At 32.2% G+C, this 18245-nt stretch overlaps 2 protein-coding genes and 1 non-coding gene across 3 annotated transcripts; 2 read left to right on the forward strand and 1 right to left on the reverse strand.

Moving 5' to 3' along the window:
* Positions 1-1743: 1743 nt before the first annotated feature.
* On the forward strand, positions 1744-4519 carry LOC129301217 (tRNA (guanine(9)-N1)-methyltransferase-like). Its single transcript, XM_054939792.1, has 3 exons — positions 1744-2221; positions 3496-3855; positions 4314-4519. The coding sequence occupies exons 1-3, from the start codon at positions 1766-1768 to the stop codon at positions 4515-4517; spliced, it is 1020 nt and encodes a 339-aa protein (XP_054795767.1). The 5' UTR covers positions 1744-1765; the 3' UTR covers positions 4518-4519.
* A 3993-nt stretch (positions 4520-8512) lies between these two features.
* TRNAT-CGU (transfer RNA threonine (anticodon CGU)) lies at positions 8513-8584 on the forward strand. The gene has a single exon. It is a non-coding gene; the product is annotated as a tRNA-Thr (tRNA).
* A 168-nt stretch (positions 8585-8752) lies between these two features.
* LOC129301218 (nuclear transcription factor Y subunit B-6-like) lies at positions 8753-11958 on the reverse strand. Its single transcript, XM_054939793.1, has 2 exons — positions 11884-11958; positions 8753-9573 (listed from the first exon to the last, which is right to left on the reverse strand). The coding sequence occupies exons 1-2, from the start codon at positions 11936-11938 to the stop codon at positions 8978-8980; spliced, it is 651 nt and encodes a 216-aa protein (XP_054795768.1). The 5' UTR covers positions 11939-11958; the 3' UTR covers positions 8753-8977.
* Between the last annotated feature and the right edge of the window lie 6287 nt (positions 11959-18245).

The following is an 18245-nucleotide window of genomic DNA, read 5'->3' on the forward strand; positions in this document are numbered from 1 at the left end:
TTCAGATAAGATGGTCCAGCATTGCCACCAGTTATTGTCCACAAACTTGATCAAGCAAAGGACTTGTAGAGGTTAGAATTAAGACCATAAGAGACTGCATGATCCATACCTCATATGGAGTCCGCTGGACATTTCAAGTCAAGTGCAAAGGAAATCTGGGACATGATTGATTTTATCACATTTAACAAGAAGTCTAGAACAATTTGGAAAATTTTAAGTGGCAAATCCACTTTCAATAATAATTCAAGCATATAACTCATAAGTTTAGGAGTTCAACATACATTACCACGTTTTTCCCCCTCCAGCCAACATTCATTGCCATTACAGTGGAATTAGATGTTCAATTAGGGAATTACAGTATTACCAGAACTAGCACATTATTGTTTCATCACAAGATGGTCAAGAAATATGGTAACTATTTGTTAACTATACTCATGACAATGTGTTGCTAGAATCAACAATGTACAAGAATTGATAATTAGATTTTTATCAATATTTTCAGAATCTCCCACTACAATAAGTAGGAAGAGCCACATAAACAAATGAAATGAACATTTGCATATAGTGTTACTAAGTGAGCTAGAACAAGATATATTGCAAGCTAGACCACGTAGGACAAAAAAAGTGCTTCACGCATTAATGTTTTCAAAGACATATTACGTAGAAACAACCATGCTCCATGAAATAGCCTATCTTATAAGCTAAGAAGTTAACTTTGAGAACATACATGAACTAATCTAATTAGATAATATCTTGCTTATGTATTGCATGGGGCAAGACACTAGTTCATTTTTAAAAATATCTAGTGTCCTAATTCAAATTTTGATACCTTCTTCCCCTCACATTCCCAACAATTATTTCCCATTTATTTAAATTTTAAGATATTTTTAAATAAAATATTAAATATTAATAAATTTTATTAAATACCTTCATCAACTTTATTTTTTTAAAATAAAAATATAAAATTTTAAAGATATATTTTATTTAATATATTAAAAAGAGAGGAATGAAAATTAGAAAAAGAAAAAGAGTAATATTAGAATAAGCTTGTTTAATAAAATTTTAATTTTTTTAAAGTATTTTATATTTATAATGGGGGAGTATATAAAATTTGAGCAAATTCCTTAATAATTACACATAAAATTTATTTTTAAATAAATAATTTGAAACTCCATAGTAGTTTATGTATTGCATAGGATCATGTGATAATTAGAAGGGAAGATAATAATAAAATCTCTTTAAATTAATTAAATGATATTTTAATCTTTTAAAATGTCATAATTTTTTTTTTAAATTTCTAGAGATTTTTTATATTAAAAAATTAATATAAATGATTAAATTGTCTTTAATTTAAATATCAATTGCCATTGTCATGTTTTGTTTTAAAATTAATAACTTTTCTTATTAAAATACAATAATTCAATATCAATTCACAAGTTTACATTTTAAATCTTGATATTTCTTAAGTGTTGCAAATACCAACTGTTATTCATAAGTTTTATTTCAAAATTCATAATTTTCTTTAAAATTACAAAATTCAACCACAATTTATAAATTTAAATTAAAAATAATTTAATTATTTATATTAATTTTTTAATAATAAAAAAAGTTTTTTAAAGAATTTAAGAAAATAATAAATTTTGAGAAATTAAAATATTATTTATATAATTAAAAAAAAATTCATACGAGGTTTTTATTGTGATTTTCCCAAACAAATATAGTAGTTATGGGGTTTGGCGGTTCCCCGCCAGCAAACAAAGCCTTAATGCTTGAAGCAGGCCGCGATTGCGACGGAGCTCCTCTTACGACGATGCAGGCGGCAGAAAACGACCAGTACGACGCCGAGAATCCTACGAATCCCGAGGGCGGATCCCAGCAGCCACTCTCCAAGAATGCCCAGAAGAAGCTGCTGAAACAACAGAGGTACGAAGCGAAGAAGGCGGAGAAGAAAGCCCTAATAAAGGAGCTGAAGAAGAGAGAGGCAGAGAGGAAGCGGAAGGAGTGGGAGGAAAGTCTCGAAAGTGTCACTGAAGAGGAGAGACTGAAGCTGATTGAGTCGCGAAAGAGTCTTAGGAAAGAGAGAATGGAAAAGAGGTCGGAGGAGAAAGAGATGAAGAAGGAAAGGCTAACGAAGGCCAAAGAGTGCGGGCAAAATGTCGTCATTGATCTTGAGTTCTCACATCTCATGACTCCTACTGAAATCAACAGCCTTGTTCAGCAGGTCTTTTTTTCCTTAATAACTTGGCTGCATTTCTTTCCTTTTTTTATTTTCCTTCATCATTGGATTTTGTCATAGTGAACTTTTACTGATTTAATTTCTTTTATCTTCTCATTTTGGTACATCCGTAGAAGTTTCTCTTCATGTTGCTTCTCTTATTTCATTCAAGTTTGATATCTCGAATTTTTTATTATGTTAGCCCTTTGAAATTCTAGTATTCTTTACAGATTGTGTAGGATTATTTTTTAGGTTGTTTCAAATTCTGTTGTTCTGAATGGATCAAGTAGGATTGCTTTGTTGTGAAATCAATAAAGTACGGAACAGTTAATTTAGTATTCATTAGTATCCTAATCGAGTTCAATTGGGTGGATAATGCATTTTCATCCAAAGGATAGCGTGCGTGGGAGGGCAAGTGTGCCATGTGGACGAAAAGTAGTGATTGGGATTGAGAAAAGATGGACGTGGTAATGTCTGCTGGGAGAAATGGAAAGTGAGGAACTGTGCCAGTGGTGGGCAGTGTAGATTTCATCCTTGAAAGATGAGGTTAGGCCTGCCTAATTACTGTAATACTGAGAAAAACCGCATTGGGGAGGAAATAGTCAATTAGTTTCGATGATGAGATGGATAGACCTTGGTCATCTGTTGCTGGGGAGCATAAAACTTAAGGCAGTCTTTGAGATCTTTTGGGTTAGTTTCGATTTAATTAGTCAAGTCAAGACTCAAGTGATTGATTACTGTAGCTGAGTGCAGAGATAGATGTAAGGTTATGATATGAAGGGTGATATAGACAATTTTGATTTCTAATATTGTTTGTTAAGGTGATGAGTTGAAGACAAAGAAATTGCGCCTGATTGTTTGTCCAGAGATTTTTGTTGTTTTGTGGTTTAAAGATCAAACCATTTCAATACTCTGGCTTTGGAATTTGTTTGAATGGGAGAATGAGTTAAGTTGTGTGTTCTGCATTAATCATTTGACTTTAGAAAATCATGGGTCTTAGCAAAAGCAACTTGATGTCATCTCATGATTATAGTATTATTTTCTCCATTATTCAATTTTGGGCTTCATATGCATATTTCCTCCTTGATCTCCTTCCAATTCTTGGTTATTTTACACCTTTGGCGTATCTAGCCTCCTTGTGCTGCCCTCTTAACTCGAAGAAAAAGTATTGAACCTTATGAATCCCATTTATTTCTTTCGATTTTTGGTACGGGGGCAATCTTAGTAATCATGTCCTTACTAGATCTCAGATCTGTTTTTGATTTTCATTGAATCTGCAGATTATGTATTGTTATGCAGTGAATGCAAGATGTACTTCTCCTGCTCATCTCTGGCTGACGGGGTGCAATGGGGAAATGGAGAAACAACTTAGAAGGCTTCCGGGGTTTGATAAATGGATTATTGAGACAGAAAGTAAATCCTATATTGAAGGTTTACAAGAACACAAGGAAAATTTGGTGTATCTCACAGCAGATTCAGAAAATGTTCTTGAAGAACTTGATTTAAAGAAATTTTATATTATTGGTGGTTTGGTGGATCGGAATAGGTGGAAAGGCATAACTATGAAGAAAGCCGAAGAGCAAGAAATCCAGACAGCTAAACTCCCAATTGGAAACTACTTGAAGATGTCTAGTTCTCAGGTATTACTTGTCTAAACTCATTTTCACTCCATATTTGGTATACAAAAATTGAGTTAATATTCAAATTTTTCTTTATACGCCCACATATAGCATAGAAAGAGCGACTGCTAGAGCAGAACATGTCAAATTTGGTGCGCATTATAACATTTCTGCGTTGATCCACCCTTCATGAATTGCTTCTGTTGCCCACCGGTGAATATTTTGTGCGCATTGCCTTTTGAACGTTGGATTGATTTCGCTGTTGAATTGGTTGCAACAAAATGTGTACATAAAAAATCAATGGATGTGTTTTAAGATCTCAACCTGAGTAGCTGCATGCTTACATACAGTGATCTTCTTCTGAGACTGCTCTTAGCTGGCAGAGAGTATTATTTTTGTTCATAACTGACAGAGTGATGGCATTTGTTCTCCTTTCATCTTAATTCTTAGCCCAAATCTTTTCTCACTTGACCTTACAGGTTCTCACGGTAAATCAAGTTTTAGAAATACTACTCAAGTTCTTGGAGACAAAGGATTGGAAAACTTCTTTCTTCCAAGTTATCCCGCAAAGGAAAAGATGTCTAGGCGATTTAGAAGACGATGGAGAAGATAAGGTGGAGGAGGAAAATGAATCAAAAAATGATCAATTGGCAAGTAAAAGGGAAAATATTGAAGTCCTCTGAAACAGTTAGAGATTCTGCCTCGAATTTTTCCCGTAAAAAATCAAGACGCGTCAATGTGAGTTTGAATTCCATGCGCATCCTCTTCAGCAGGCTCGCAGAATGAGCTTCGTTCTTCTTCTTTTTCGTGTGTGTTTGGATTAAAAAATTTACAATTGAAGTTAAGATTCAACTGAGGTTAGCAAACTGAAGTTAGAAGAAAAGTCAGTTAATGTAACGTAATTTATGTTTGGATACCTTTTTTTTCAAAAGTTAGTTAGATAAATTGAAACTTGTTTGGATGATTTGATTCAAAAGTCAGTTGAGATGTTTAATGACAAAAATAAGTATGAATTTTTTTATCTTAAATATTAAGTTTTAAATAAGCATGTTTATATTTTTTGATTAACTAATAAGTAAAAAATATTAAACTTAAAATCACAACTAATAAGTAAAATATCTTAAATATTCAATCATGAAAATCTAAAATAAATTAATATTTAATTGATATTTAATTATATCACGAACACGCTGCATCTGTCTTGACGATTTGGATAGATTTGACAAGGATGCCTCACTAATATTGGTATCTTACTCATGAATATCTACACTTTCATCTTCAGATTGCATGAATTGCTCATCAGTAATTGAATTTCTCCTAATAAAGTTATGCATTTTTATTGTTACACAAACAATTTGAACTTGTATTTTATATCTAAATTTAGGCATTTTTTATATAATTGCAAACCGATTCTTCCACACTTCAAAAGTTCTTTTTATAGTGCATTTTAAATTTGAATGATAATACTTCCACACTCCAAAAATAAATGTAATGGCTAGGAAATTTAGGAATTTTAAAAAATGTGATAAATAATTTTTTTAGCAAAAAAAAAATTAAAATAAAATGATCAATTGTTCTTGTTGGTATTTTGACTTAAATGTTAGTGAAATTCATAATATATTATATATGGACATGCAATGATTTAGAAAATAATTATGATATTAAAATTATTAATAACATGTTTTGATGATATTTTTATAACTTTATAATTTTAAAATAGATGCAACAAGAAGTTATTGGCTTGATGGAGTCTGTACTTGTCGCCTACATATTGTTGAGTCTCCGCAGCGATAAGGGAGAAATTTTATTTTGCTCTAAACACTACAAAATTACCAAAATACCTTTTTTAGAAAAAAATCAGATTTTCTCCCCTATTTCCCATTTCACTCGTGTTCTGCATATAAAAAAAAACAGGGAGTAGGAGACAGCTTCAAAAAAACCCTTTTCGATTCTTCTCTTCCGTTCCCAATCGGAGTGATTTTCCAACCATTCTTCCTCCTCCATCATCCTCTATCTCCTTTGTTCTTCTTGTTCGTTTTGTCGATGAGCGCGTGCGCAGAGGAGTTCAGTTTGTCGCTATTAAGTTCATGGATTCTTCTTCTTTCTCCATCATATTCTATAGCTGATTCCTCCTAGCTTTTTTTAAAACTAGTCGACGCTGCTGTGTGTGTGGGTGTGCACGCAAAGCTTCCATTGTTCTTCCTTCGCATCGCAAATCATCCACCGTAGCTGGTCTCTGTTTGGATGGTATTTTTTTTCCTGTTCTCTCATGCTAGATATGCTAAAGGCAGAGCTCGAATAGATAAAAGACAAGAGAGAGAAAGCATAAAAATTTAAAACGCATTTAATGCTTCTAACGGGCAGCAACGCTAACGTTGAGAACCAAAAGCCAGGTTAGTGGGCTTCTTGAATAACGCTCGTTTGCATGCTAACTGAGGTTGAAAATTTATGATAATCCAAACAAGATTTTTTTAACATTTTACATCCTAACCTCAGTTTGACCCACTCCAACTAAGGTTAGAGTGCAATCCAAACATTCTTTTTATACAAAAAGGTTTAGGCAAATCAGGTTCCGGTTATTTATCAAGGTTAAGACATACTTTCAAGCGTTTACAGATTGCACATGAGCAAGGTTTTCACATTAGCAGTGAATTTTAAAATCACAACCTTGTGGGTTAATGAGCTTTGTTCTTGTTTGCATTAAATGTCGTGCCTTCTTGATTTGGATGTGAAATGAAAAATATCTTTTTCGGAAAATGATTCTCGGCATTTGTTTTTGTTTTTTGTTTTTTATCTTTTCGGGTGAGATTGAGTTATGTATGAGGGCTTGCCTTAAATATAAAATGGTCAGATTGAAAATTGGCAAATGTCCTACATTCTTTGGCACTCATATGTCAATCACCCCTTTTCCCCCATTCCTTTGATGCTTGGTTAATCTGCTCATATAAAATCCTTGAAGTGGGCATTAAATTTTGGATAATTAGATATTTATTACTAAATTAAAGCTTAACTATAACTTTAGTGCGCTAATAATCTAAAATTGTAAAAATTCTTTTGTTTAATATTATTAATCGATATCACTATATCAATATTTCTTATATATATATATAATCTATAAAAAAATTATTTATAAGTTATAAAAAATGTACTTGAATTCAAAATTTATGTAATGGTTGAGGTCATATATGATTTGAACTTTATTTACGTTTTACCAAAAAAAAAATTGTAAAGATTTGATTTATTGGATTTGGAGGAGAGGGGAATGAAGGATTTTCCTCCTCTCCCCTCATTTGGTTTTAAAAAAATGTTGAGGGCCTGGAAGGAAAAAATTTTTCAATTTCTTTCCTTCAAGAGATTAGAATGGAGGGGCATAGCTAAATTTTGTCATGATTAAAATATGTTTATAAAATTTTAAGGAATGGATTTTCCAAAATTAAGAATATGTGAATTTGATGAATTTTTTTAAGAAAGAGAATATTTTTTATTTTATAAAAAATAAAAAATGAGAAAAAATATTAAAGGATGAAAGCTTCAACAAATTTATAAATATCAACTGTAGAAAATTTAAGTCCTAATTTTTAATATTCCTAGAAGTACACTTAAAAAAATCTCACAACCTTGTCACTCATGTTTTGCTTTTGCTTCTGCTTCAAGTTTCCATCCAGCCATGAGTTATTAATGTGTTAGAAATTTTAAAATTAATACACGATTAAAGTTATTGAAAAATGCTTGATATTCGTCGAATTGTATATATAAATAGTTACAGGGATTTGATTGCTTAATTTAGGATGCCATTAAAACAAGATTTTATTCAGGAAAAATTAAATCTAGGACTCATTAGAAAATTTATTACCAAGAGGTCTTTTGAAATTTACAAAATACTCTTAAGTTCAATATCTTGTGCATTTATAATTTAATTAAGAGTATTGATAATTGGGTAACAGCCATTCACAATTTGTACATGAATTCGCCTTTGCCCAATTATTAATGCTTTTAATTAAGTTGCAAATGCATAGAATATGAGATTTAAAAGTATTTTATGAATTTTGTGAGACTTTTTGACAATAAGTTTCTTTGTGTAAAATCTAGATTTAATTTTTTTCTTGTGTTTTATGTCCCATCTCAGTAAAATAAGGGTGTGGGTGTGTTGCATGCATGTTTATGATTGCTACAATTTTTTCTCAGCATTTATGATTTATGATTATTGCAATTATAACCATAGGGGTTGGATTAAGAATATTGATATGATTAACTACTTCAAAAAGCATCATAAAATTATTCAGAACATAAAAATAAATAAATATTCACAGCACAAAAAAAAATTTATTCTATGCAAGGAAGTATGGTTAATACTTAGTAATGAAAGTGTGTAAAATGATTATTAAATTGTTAATGACCTCATAATTTAATGATATGAAAACTTTTTTATAAATGAAAGGTCGCGATTTTGATCTCCCTTATAATCTTAAGTTATTAGTGCTTGCTCTTTTAATTTTTTTAAAAAATGATTATTGGATCTAAAGGAAGGAAGTGGAACATACGTATATAATTGACTTCAACAACCACGAATTATCTCTCAACGTTGAATATTAGCAAAATATTTCTTATGATTGATTTACTTGGCAATAAATTCATAGAAACATTTATATAAATTGTTATTGAAAAGAAATGCCGATTAGCTTCCATAGCATAGTGGTAGTGCGTTCGCTTCGTAAGCGAAAGGTCGCGAGTTCGATCCTCGCTGGGAGCTTTTGTATACATTTTTGACTGCACATTCTGAATGTACGAAGTTCGAATAGGTGATTATCATCTGCTCTCATTTTTATCACCACCGCATGATGATTATGAAAACAAATATCTTATCCAATTTGTAAATTTAATCAATATCTCTTTAGATCAGAAAATCCAAACACAAGCTGAAAAAAGCTTAGAAAAAAAGAAAGAGGCAAAAAACCAAAAATAAAAAAAAAAACAAGAAGAAGAAAAAAAAAACAAAAGAAAACCCGGCAAGCCCCTCTTCCTTAACACATGCATAATCACAATCATCATTCTTCCTAGATTTCCCTCATCATTATCAACCAACTATAATCGCCAGAATCGCCGCCGGCTAGCGTCGTCATTATTAGACGATCTCCTTCAAGGTTCACTTGTATTGTCCATTTGGTTCAGCTTGTGATGAAGACCCTCCATTATTATTCTGCGCATGCTCCCTCATATACCCTCCAATGGCTCCAAAGTACCCATTGGGATGTGCAACGTGAAACGGCGGCACAAAACCTCCCAAGGCCGCTGTGGCCCCATACGGTGGCTCCACTGTGCGCTTGCCGAGTGGCTCGCCACGCATGGAGGCCCGGTCACCCTCCATCTCGCGGTACCGATGAAGGTACATGGTGAGGGGCTCGATGTAGTCGTCGAACCCAAGCTTACTCATGGCCCACAGCACGTCCTCGGCGGTGATCGTCTTTCGCTGCTCCCTCTGGCACCGCTCGTTGGCCTCACCGGTGATGAAGCTAATGTACTCCGACACGCACTCTTGTATGGTCTCCTTGGCGTCGTCGGAGATCTTTGCGTGCGGAGGGAGGATCTTGCGCATGATTCTGATGACGTTGGCGATCGGCATAAACCTGTCTTGCTCCCTCACGATGCATTCGTTGTCGTCAGCCGCAGTGGACGAGGACGACGAGTGGTTGTGATTGTTCATGGTCTCTGATACTGATACTGAAGAAGATAGCTTCAACACTGTCATGACGTTAATAACTATATGAAACCACCATATGCTTCAACATAGAAGCTTCTTTATTTTTAGTTATATTAAAAAAATAAAAAGATGAAAATACATATAAAATTTGAATTCTTTTAATCTATATAAAGAATTTAATTATGCATGATAATAATAAATTAATAATTACAACCGCATTCCACCCCCCAATAGTATTATTTATGAAGTATTTTTGCAGGTGGCAAAAGAATTACCTTTATACATATCATAGGTTCCCGGAAAATCCTTTATTCTCCCTCTTAACATATTATATAGAGTTAATCTATAGCTATAGAAAATCCGAACATGATTATATATAACTCAATATTCTAAGATTTCATCCATAAGACAATTTTATTCATATTCAACATTTATATAAACTAACAAGACTTGAATTTGTGTATGAGTAGAAAAAAGAACGAATTAATTTGTACATTTGTGTGCATTGCTTCTTGTGGATCTTAAATGAGAAAAATAAAGTTCGAGGGTAGACACATATACATAGAGATAAGAATGAGAATCAGTATAAATAATCTTGTGAATAATGATGAAAACGACCCGGGGGGAGGGGGGAGGATCAGAGACCAGACCATGTATTTGTAAATAGGATATGACGAAAAAACTGAAGAAAACGACAGGAAGGCAGCGATAATAGAACCCCGCGTTTTGAAAGTGATTAAACGAATGAAAACTGCTTTTCATTTTCATGTCGTCTTGCTTCATCTACTGATCAGTCTGAGACTGAAACGCATTTCAAAAATGGGGTGGGTGACTGTCGTAATGAACCTATAAACTTAATATGGTCCTAACTACTTTTTTTTACCCAAAAATATTATTTTAGTTGTAGTAGTAGAATAAAAATATAAACATAAATATTATTGTGTACATAAATTTTGTCAAATGAAATCTCAAACTTGGAGGCAAAAATTTATTTAAAATGCACATAAAATAAATTCTCAGTATTTCTTAAGCTTTCAAGATACTTTTAAAAGGCTGCCGCATCCTGTGGTAATTGGTAAAAGTGAATAACAAAACAGAGGTGAAATATTTTAATCCTCTTAATATAACAAAAAATAATAAAAATAAATAATGAAAAATATTTGTAATTAATATGATAAACACACACACGCACACATCGTTTCTCAAATTTTATGTAATGAAATCTGTGTTGGTTATGTTTGAATACTAGTATTTTTTTTTTTCAATAAACTCTTCATGACTCAACAAATCGAACGAACTATTAAAAAAGACTCCACCTTATTCATGAATTGAATGAGAATTCTTTTTGACCAGAATTAAATGAGACTCACATCACGTTCAAACACAACTCATTTGATAATGAGACGACTTTGAACGAAACAAAATTTATTAAATAAAAATACACAAGAAGAAACAGTGAAACCGCCCCAACCCCCCAAAAAACACACACAAAGGCAAATAGAGAAATTGCAATTGGAGGTTTTGAAAAAAAAAAACGAAGAGGAAGAAAGTGCAGTGAGAGGATAGTGTCCAGAAATTCTTAGAAACACGTTAAAAGAGTCAACAAAAACTCAAAATGTGTCAGTCAACTTTATCTCTTAATTGTAACCAATTTTTTTCCTTTCTGTTGACTTATTAGTAATTCGTAATTTAACAAATAACTTGCCCAGCAATAAGTTATCATTACAGATCGAATAACTTGTCTTTCTATATTATATTTAACAAAAAATCTCTCAAGTAGAGACACATATAAATACATTGATCACAATGCATGAACGCCACTTGTTTGTTATTCTCAAGTCTCAAGTCTCAAGTCTTGAGTCTTGAGTCATAAGCTTACATGCATGCATGCGTGCCACTTGTTCATTTCTACACTACACAGCCAATTTATGTCTTCTTCTTCTCCATTTACTTTACTGTTCTTGGACAATGCAGAAAAACATTGCTAGAGACAAACACACACACACACACACACAAACACACAAAAACAAAACAAACAAACACTTATTGATTAATTCATAAGAGGAAAACAAAGATCAGACGGATGATCAGATCAGGAAAGAACAATGTGTGTGTGTGTGTGTGAACTGAAGGTGGAAACTTAAATGAATTTCCTTGCATGAGCAAGAAAAACTATGAGATCATACAGACTCTGTGTCTGTCTCTGTTTATGTCATGAGATATCGTGCATGCAAGAGACGATGAAATCCAGAGGCGACACCTTGATGTGAGAATAATTATAACTTCATTGGAACAGACTTGGCCATGGAAGCAAATTAATCCAATGACGACTCACACGTTCGACATTTTACCTGGAGAAGTGTTATTAGTGATCTTGCGGTATCCATGAAAGCCTCCAGATTCCATTGGAGCTACGCCAAGGAGACGAGGAAGGAATGAGCGAAGAAGAAGAGGAGAGGGGCTTCTGGGGAACTGAAGAGAGAGAGAAAATGAGAGAAACTATTAGACGTTGGAGGTACTTGGCAAGTGTCTGTTATTTATAGTGCTCAAAGTTGCAGATAACGCGTGTCGATGTGGGCGACGTGAACGAGGAAACTGCCAAACTGGCAATAGCCGGTGAAAGTGGTCAAGAGAATGACAGAAAGAATTAATTGATTTAAGTTAAATCATAAATGTTAAATTTTAAAAATTTACAACCTAATCTCTTAATTTTATAATTTTATTATAATAAATTTACAATTTGCATTCAAATTTTAACATAAAAATAATTTTTTTATTCTTCAATCATGGTAAAATTTAAAAAATAAATTGCAAACCATATTAAAATTTAAAAAATACATTATAAATTCATCATAATCTAATTATAAAATTGAGAATTTGAGTTATAAATTTATAAAATTTAATATTTAAGACCTAATTTAAATTAATTGATCATTTTAAGGCTCTTTTTGTCATTTTCCCTTCAAGTCTTTCGCTAAGTTGGGCTAGTTCAAATAAGCTTAAAAATTTTAAAATTAGGATAAAAATTTATAATTTTTTTACAAGAAGTTCGGGAGAAGGCTGAATGACTAAATTTTTTTATTATTAATAAAATAAAAATTTAATTTTTTAGAATAAAAATTAAAATTAATGAAGAATAATTTTTAATATTTCGGTTATTTAGATCCACTCAAGTAATTAAATCAAAAGCCCAATATTAGAGCAAAACTTGAGTCTATATGAGTTTTGGCAGAATTACCTGGCGTGTTGGGGAAGCTGACTTGACCGACAGGCCTGGGTTGGAAAGACTGTCACGTGAGGTGTCAGTCATTGGTGGCAAGTTTCTTGCTTTTCCAAGCCGAAACTTCATCGAGAAAGAGCCTATCAATGTTTTGACCAAAACAAAATGCAAACTGAAATAAGAGTGGAAGCGTGAAAAAACACTCTCAAATAAAAACCTAGGTGAGCTGGTCATTAAAGAAAACAAGCAACCTTGGCGCCACATGTGGGGCTTGTTTGATTACTTTTCCTGATATTTTTGTATTTTAGAACAAAAATAAAAAATGTTTATTTGATAAGATGTTTTTGGTAGAATATTCTAAAGAAAAAAAAATTCTTGTGTGTTATGTGAAGTAAAAAATAACATCTTCTAGATGTTCTTTTATTCAGGAGAAAAATAAAGGAATCTTAATTTGTTCTACAAGCCCAAAGGAGTAGTGTGCAAATATATTTTAAGATCAAATGATAAAAATGCCCCTACTTTGGAGAAGAAAAATGGGCATGCACAAAAACACTCCATCACACAAAAACGAGCGACTATAGTTAACTTCCTCTTCACCTTGGTAGCGTCATCTAAAGGAATAAACAAATTTGAAGAAGAAGAGGAGAAGGAAGAAAATAGTTAAGAGAAGAAGAAGGGAAGGAGAAGACGATTAAAATGGAAAAAGAGGAGCAGGAATAGCATAAAAGAAGAAGATCATGATGATGAGAAATTTGCTAAAGAAGAAGAAGAGAACAAATCGGAAGAAGAAAGTTACTTTATGTACAGTAGTTGTGTTCAATTTCATTGACAAGTGAAAGTTCACGTGTAAAAGTTTGGTATACCATGTTCTGATAGGTTGTATAAAATAACCTTACATATGCAAGCCATTGTTCTATATTTAACAATTAGGCATTCAAATATTGGAAAGTACGTGTCTGGATTTTTACAAACAAATATTTGGTTGTCACATGTGATATTGAATTATCTTTTTTCAAGTTACCCATAGAAATCAAGTAAAAGTTGTTGAATTGACAACTAGACATTCAAATTTTTATAACGTTCTCCAATTGTCACATGTTGCATTCAATTCTAATTATTTCAAGTAAACCATTAAAATATCAAGTAAAAGTTCATATATTGACAAGTGTGTGTTCGAATTTTGACAAGTAATATATAGTTGTCACATGAATGTATTTAATCTTTAAATAACTTCAAAGTTACCATTTAAAAATGAAAAGTAAAATTTTCATAATTGTCAAGTATGTGTATGGATCGGATTTTGTCAAATTCCATATAAGTTCCACAAATGGTGAAAGAAATTCTCTCTTCTTATTATATTAACGGTGTGCTATTGCATTTAATGTGGTATTTAGTATGGGGTTTGCATGTGGTACTTCGATGCAGATGAAATGGATTTTGTGTTGTGTAAAACACAATTCAATGGTGTTGACATTTGAATTGCAGTTGTAAATATACACATAGTTTAATACTTCCTTGCTAACTGTTTGGATCTGGAATTGCAACATGAGTAGAATTGGATTTTGTGACGTGAAATGTTGTAGATATTCAGATTGTAATGGTAAATTCAGAAACTTATGAAAGGCTTAGTGATTATTATAAAAGACGGAGGCTAGAGGTGAAGAAGAAATTGGTTTCTCTTGAAATTAAAACATTTGATGAGATGTGCCTAAAAATTTAAATAATCTCCTGAAGTAAGAGGGAGTTTGAGAAAGAGAAGAGGGATTCTCATTGTAGACCCTCCGCCTACAAGGGTTTTATTGGGGGAGTTGGAAAGAGGAGCTTTGGAAAGAGAAAGGGCTCATATCAAAGCGGCTAAGGTTAGAGAAGCTGTGATAGTGAAATTATGGATCTCAAAGGGGCCCAACACCTATTTGTGCTAGCAATCTCGCTTGTGATAAATGTGGGAGGTTCGACATTGGAAAATGCTATTCCAAAATTTTGAGGAGAATAGAAGAAGGCATTGATCAGAGATCTACCTTTCTTGATAAAGTTTTTACTCTCTTTCAGCAGAAAATAGTCAATAATCCTAAGATGATTGCAAGACTACCATATATCTTATTGTTTTGTCACTAAATAGCATGGATGTAATTGTAAGGATGAATTGGCTTTTGTGATGACTACCAAGGCCTGTTTGAATGTAGAAGTAAGGTTTGAGAATCACACGACTATCATAGATCTTATTGTTGTCATTGAATGGACATGGATGTAATTGTGGCGATGAATTACCTATGTAAATGTGAATGGGGCCATCCTAGATTGTCATATGAAGAGTACATGTCTCCCACAATTTTAAGTTTGCTACAGTTAATGTTGTACCAAACAAGTTCATTGTAATCATCATTGTATAGCATTCCAATCTAAGCCATCACATTCTATTAGAGGGTTTGTTTGCTTCACTGAAATTTTGATTTTAGAAAAGGAAAGAGACTGTGATTTTACATTTTTCTAGGTTTGTTGGTCATTAAATTGGATTCTTGAAAAATGATTTTCAAGGAAGAGAGTGGAAATTAATTTTCTGAATTTGACCGATGAAAAATGTAATTTTCTTGGGAAATTATTTTTACGGACCTAAATGGCCTTAACTTTTTCTTAAATTTTCCTGTGAACTCAACACCATTTCTTTAAAGCCTCGCAGTTCTAAAAGCTCCCATCATCTCCCTCTTCGATTTTTCTTCTTGTTCAAGATCTCTTGCCTTTCGATGATCAAGACCAAAATTTGCCTTCTTGCTTTTTGATGGAGAAAACCCATGCGCGGTTGCCACACGATTCACAATTTATGACAGCATCTTACGGTGAGCTCGACCAAGCGATGACGTGAGATGATAAGTTTTGTTGATTGTGGTGTTCTGACTATGGTGTGTCTTCATCTAAGGGCATTCTTGTCTTTTAATATATTATGTTTCTTTTCTATACTTGATTCTGTTCAAATTTTCAGTCATAGCAAACGTATTTTTGAGCTGAACTCCAATTCTTTTTTCTATTCTAATTCCAAATGCTTTTCCAGTTTCATTTCTTTGAAAATGCTTCCAGCGAAGCAACGGGTTACAAACATATACATGGGCATATGGGCACTGTGTGTTTGCTTTTGATATCAATGAGTTAGTGGATTTAGTTGGGCCTGATATACGTTGCTTGTTTTACCTGAACCAAACTATGATATTCATGTGTTGTTGTAATTATTTGTGTCTTTTATGTACCAAAAAAAAATTGTATGTATCGTTTTTGATTCAATGTTATTGAATTTATTTGATGCATTTTTTTAGAAAGCCAAATCATCTGGAGATTACGTTTTCAAAACCAACGTGGCGTTTTTCAACATATATTATTTTAACATTAAAATTTACAAACATTCGTTATAAAATTAGAAAAGAATTTTTTTTAAAGAAGTCATTCAATGCATTCAATGAATTTTATATGACAATACATGGTATTTGTATGAGAGAGAAAGATCATATGAATGGGTATTCACTTTCTCCCTTTCTTAATTAATTTTAATTTGTTGTTATTTGGATAGATAAAAAGAGAGTTTGGATGTTTTTCCGTTGTATCAAAAAAAAAAAAACAGGGAGAGAGAGAGAGAGAGTTTGGATGAGATTAGGAGAGGAGATCTTCTCTTTAAAGTGAGTGTATTTAGGCAATTTTTGATCTCTATCTCTCTAATTACAAGATATGCATTCACCTATTAAATGTTAATAAAATCCGAATAGGAGATACATAGAATCAAAGGTTTAAATGTCAATTCAAAACTTGCTGGATAAATATAATTAATTAATTAAAATTTGAATTTAGACCCTCAAATTTAATGGACAAGAACCATTTTTCAGTATTCACCAGCCTATTTATAAAACCATGTGGATGCATGCAGTTATACGGTGAGTCGCGCAGAAAATAGAAATCTCTACTCTGAAAAGAAAATGGACAACTCAGGCCAAAACAAAGAAAAGAAAATGGACAATCATTGTTGCGCCAACAACAAACTTGTAGCATCAATGCTTATGGTCTTGCTTCTTGTTTCTGCTATCATTGGTTTTCCTAACTTCATGAGTCCAGAACCTTCATTGTATTGGCTTCTCTGGTTTTGTTCTTTGCCTATCATCACCTTCTTGTATGCCTTTTACCTTTTCAATTTTGTTTGGTGAAGCTTTAATTTCTCTTGCATAAAGTTGAGCCAGCCATTATGCGGCCGAGTTGGTGATTATATTATCTCCAAATGGTTAAATGTGATCTCTATATTGAGGAGAATTGAAGCAATGATTTTGATGTTTTATTTCCATTAGATTTATGTGTCATATTTTCCTTCCTTGATGTATGTTCGAATGGCCAGAAAATAAGAAAGATGAATATAAGAGAAAGAATGTGTACGTGAGATTAAAATTCAAATAAATGAAAGTGATCGATGAAGATTACAATTTTTCTTCCATGTATTTCTTTTTCCCTCATTCTCGTCGAGGACGATCCAAACATAGCTCTAGTAACTTTGTTGTTGGTCAACTGTCAATAAATAGAAAATTGAGCACAATTAAGTGAAACAGAAATGATCCACTGAAAACAACAGATTGTAATATATATATATCGCGCGCGCGCACGTTTTGACAAGATTGTAATTCTCTACGTTTTGTTCTTGGTGTTTGTGCAATTCTCAGCTTTTTCCGATCTTCATTACGATTCATCAATATTTGTTATATCTTTCATGGTGCAGGTAATTTTTATTTTTGAGATCATATTGAATGAATAATTCCCCTGTAAAGATCATCATATGTGTAGGTCATGCTATCTTTTTGTTGCAACGAGTTGTGTCAAAAGGACTACTTGATTGTTATGAAAAAAAAAGGGTTAATAGGAAAAAAAAAGGGTTAATAGGTCTAAGAGTTTATATGACCCTAAATTTATATTTAGCATAATATTAACTTTTAACATTTAAAAATGATACAATGTTGCCCCTACATAGTTAACAACTTGATTGTTATTTAATTAGAAATTATAAAAGAGATATCAAAAAATTATAGAAAAAGATCCAAAATTACAAATATGTACTATATATGAAAACTTATACCTTTTTACTTATTTTTTTTGTAATTTTCTAGTTAAGTAATTGTTAAAGTTAATATTTATTAATATTAGTAGCAAAATTTAGAATTCTAGACTAATAATTTAAGGATAGAAATGCTATTTAACCTAAAGAAAAAGGGGACTCCTTGATGCTATGGTTACTAGTAAATAAATATTAAATTCAAGGTCAAAATTTTGCAACTAAATAAAATCAGAATAGAAATGGGTTCTCACTTTTGATCTTTCACCGTGTTTTCCTGTATTGGAATTTTGGAAACTATTTAATGTATTTAAAGAACAAGAAATATGGGGACATTTATCTTAGGAGACCAATTATAAAAAAACGTGCATATAGTTTTTTTAAATGTGAACAAAAACACATGATCATGTCATATAATTTAA

The sequence above is a fragment of the Prosopis cineraria genome, unplaced genomic scaffold (genome assembly GCF_029017545.1).
Source record: "Prosopis cineraria cultivar Desert tree isolate PC_DT_omini unplaced genomic scaffold, ASM2901754v1 PC1965, whole genome shotgun sequence".
NCBI lineage: Eukaryota > Viridiplantae > Streptophyta > Magnoliopsida > Fabales > Fabaceae > Prosopis > Prosopis cineraria.

Bases quoted from the DNA above. Each gene is read 5' to 3' on its own strand.
- LOC129301217 (XM_054939792.1), top strand. From the start codon at position 1,766: ATGCTTGAAGCAGGCCGCGATTGCGACGGAGCTCCTCTTACGACGATG. The intron at 2,222-3,495 runs GTCTTTTTTTCC...TTGAATCTGCAG, and splicing joins TCAACAGCCTTGTTCAGCAG to ATTATGTATTGTTATGCAGT. The intron at 3,856-4,313 runs GTATTACTTGTC...TTGACCTTACAG, and splicing joins TGAAGATGTCTAGTTCTCAG to GTTCTCACGGTAAATCAAGT.
- LOC129301218 (XM_054939793.1), bottom strand. From the start codon at position 11,938: ATGGAATCTGGAGGCTTTCATGGATACCGCAAGATCACTAATAACACT. The intron at 9,574-11,883 runs GTAAAATGTCGA...ACGTCATGACAG, and splicing joins CACTAATAACACTTCTCCAG to TGTTGAAGCTATCTTCTTCA.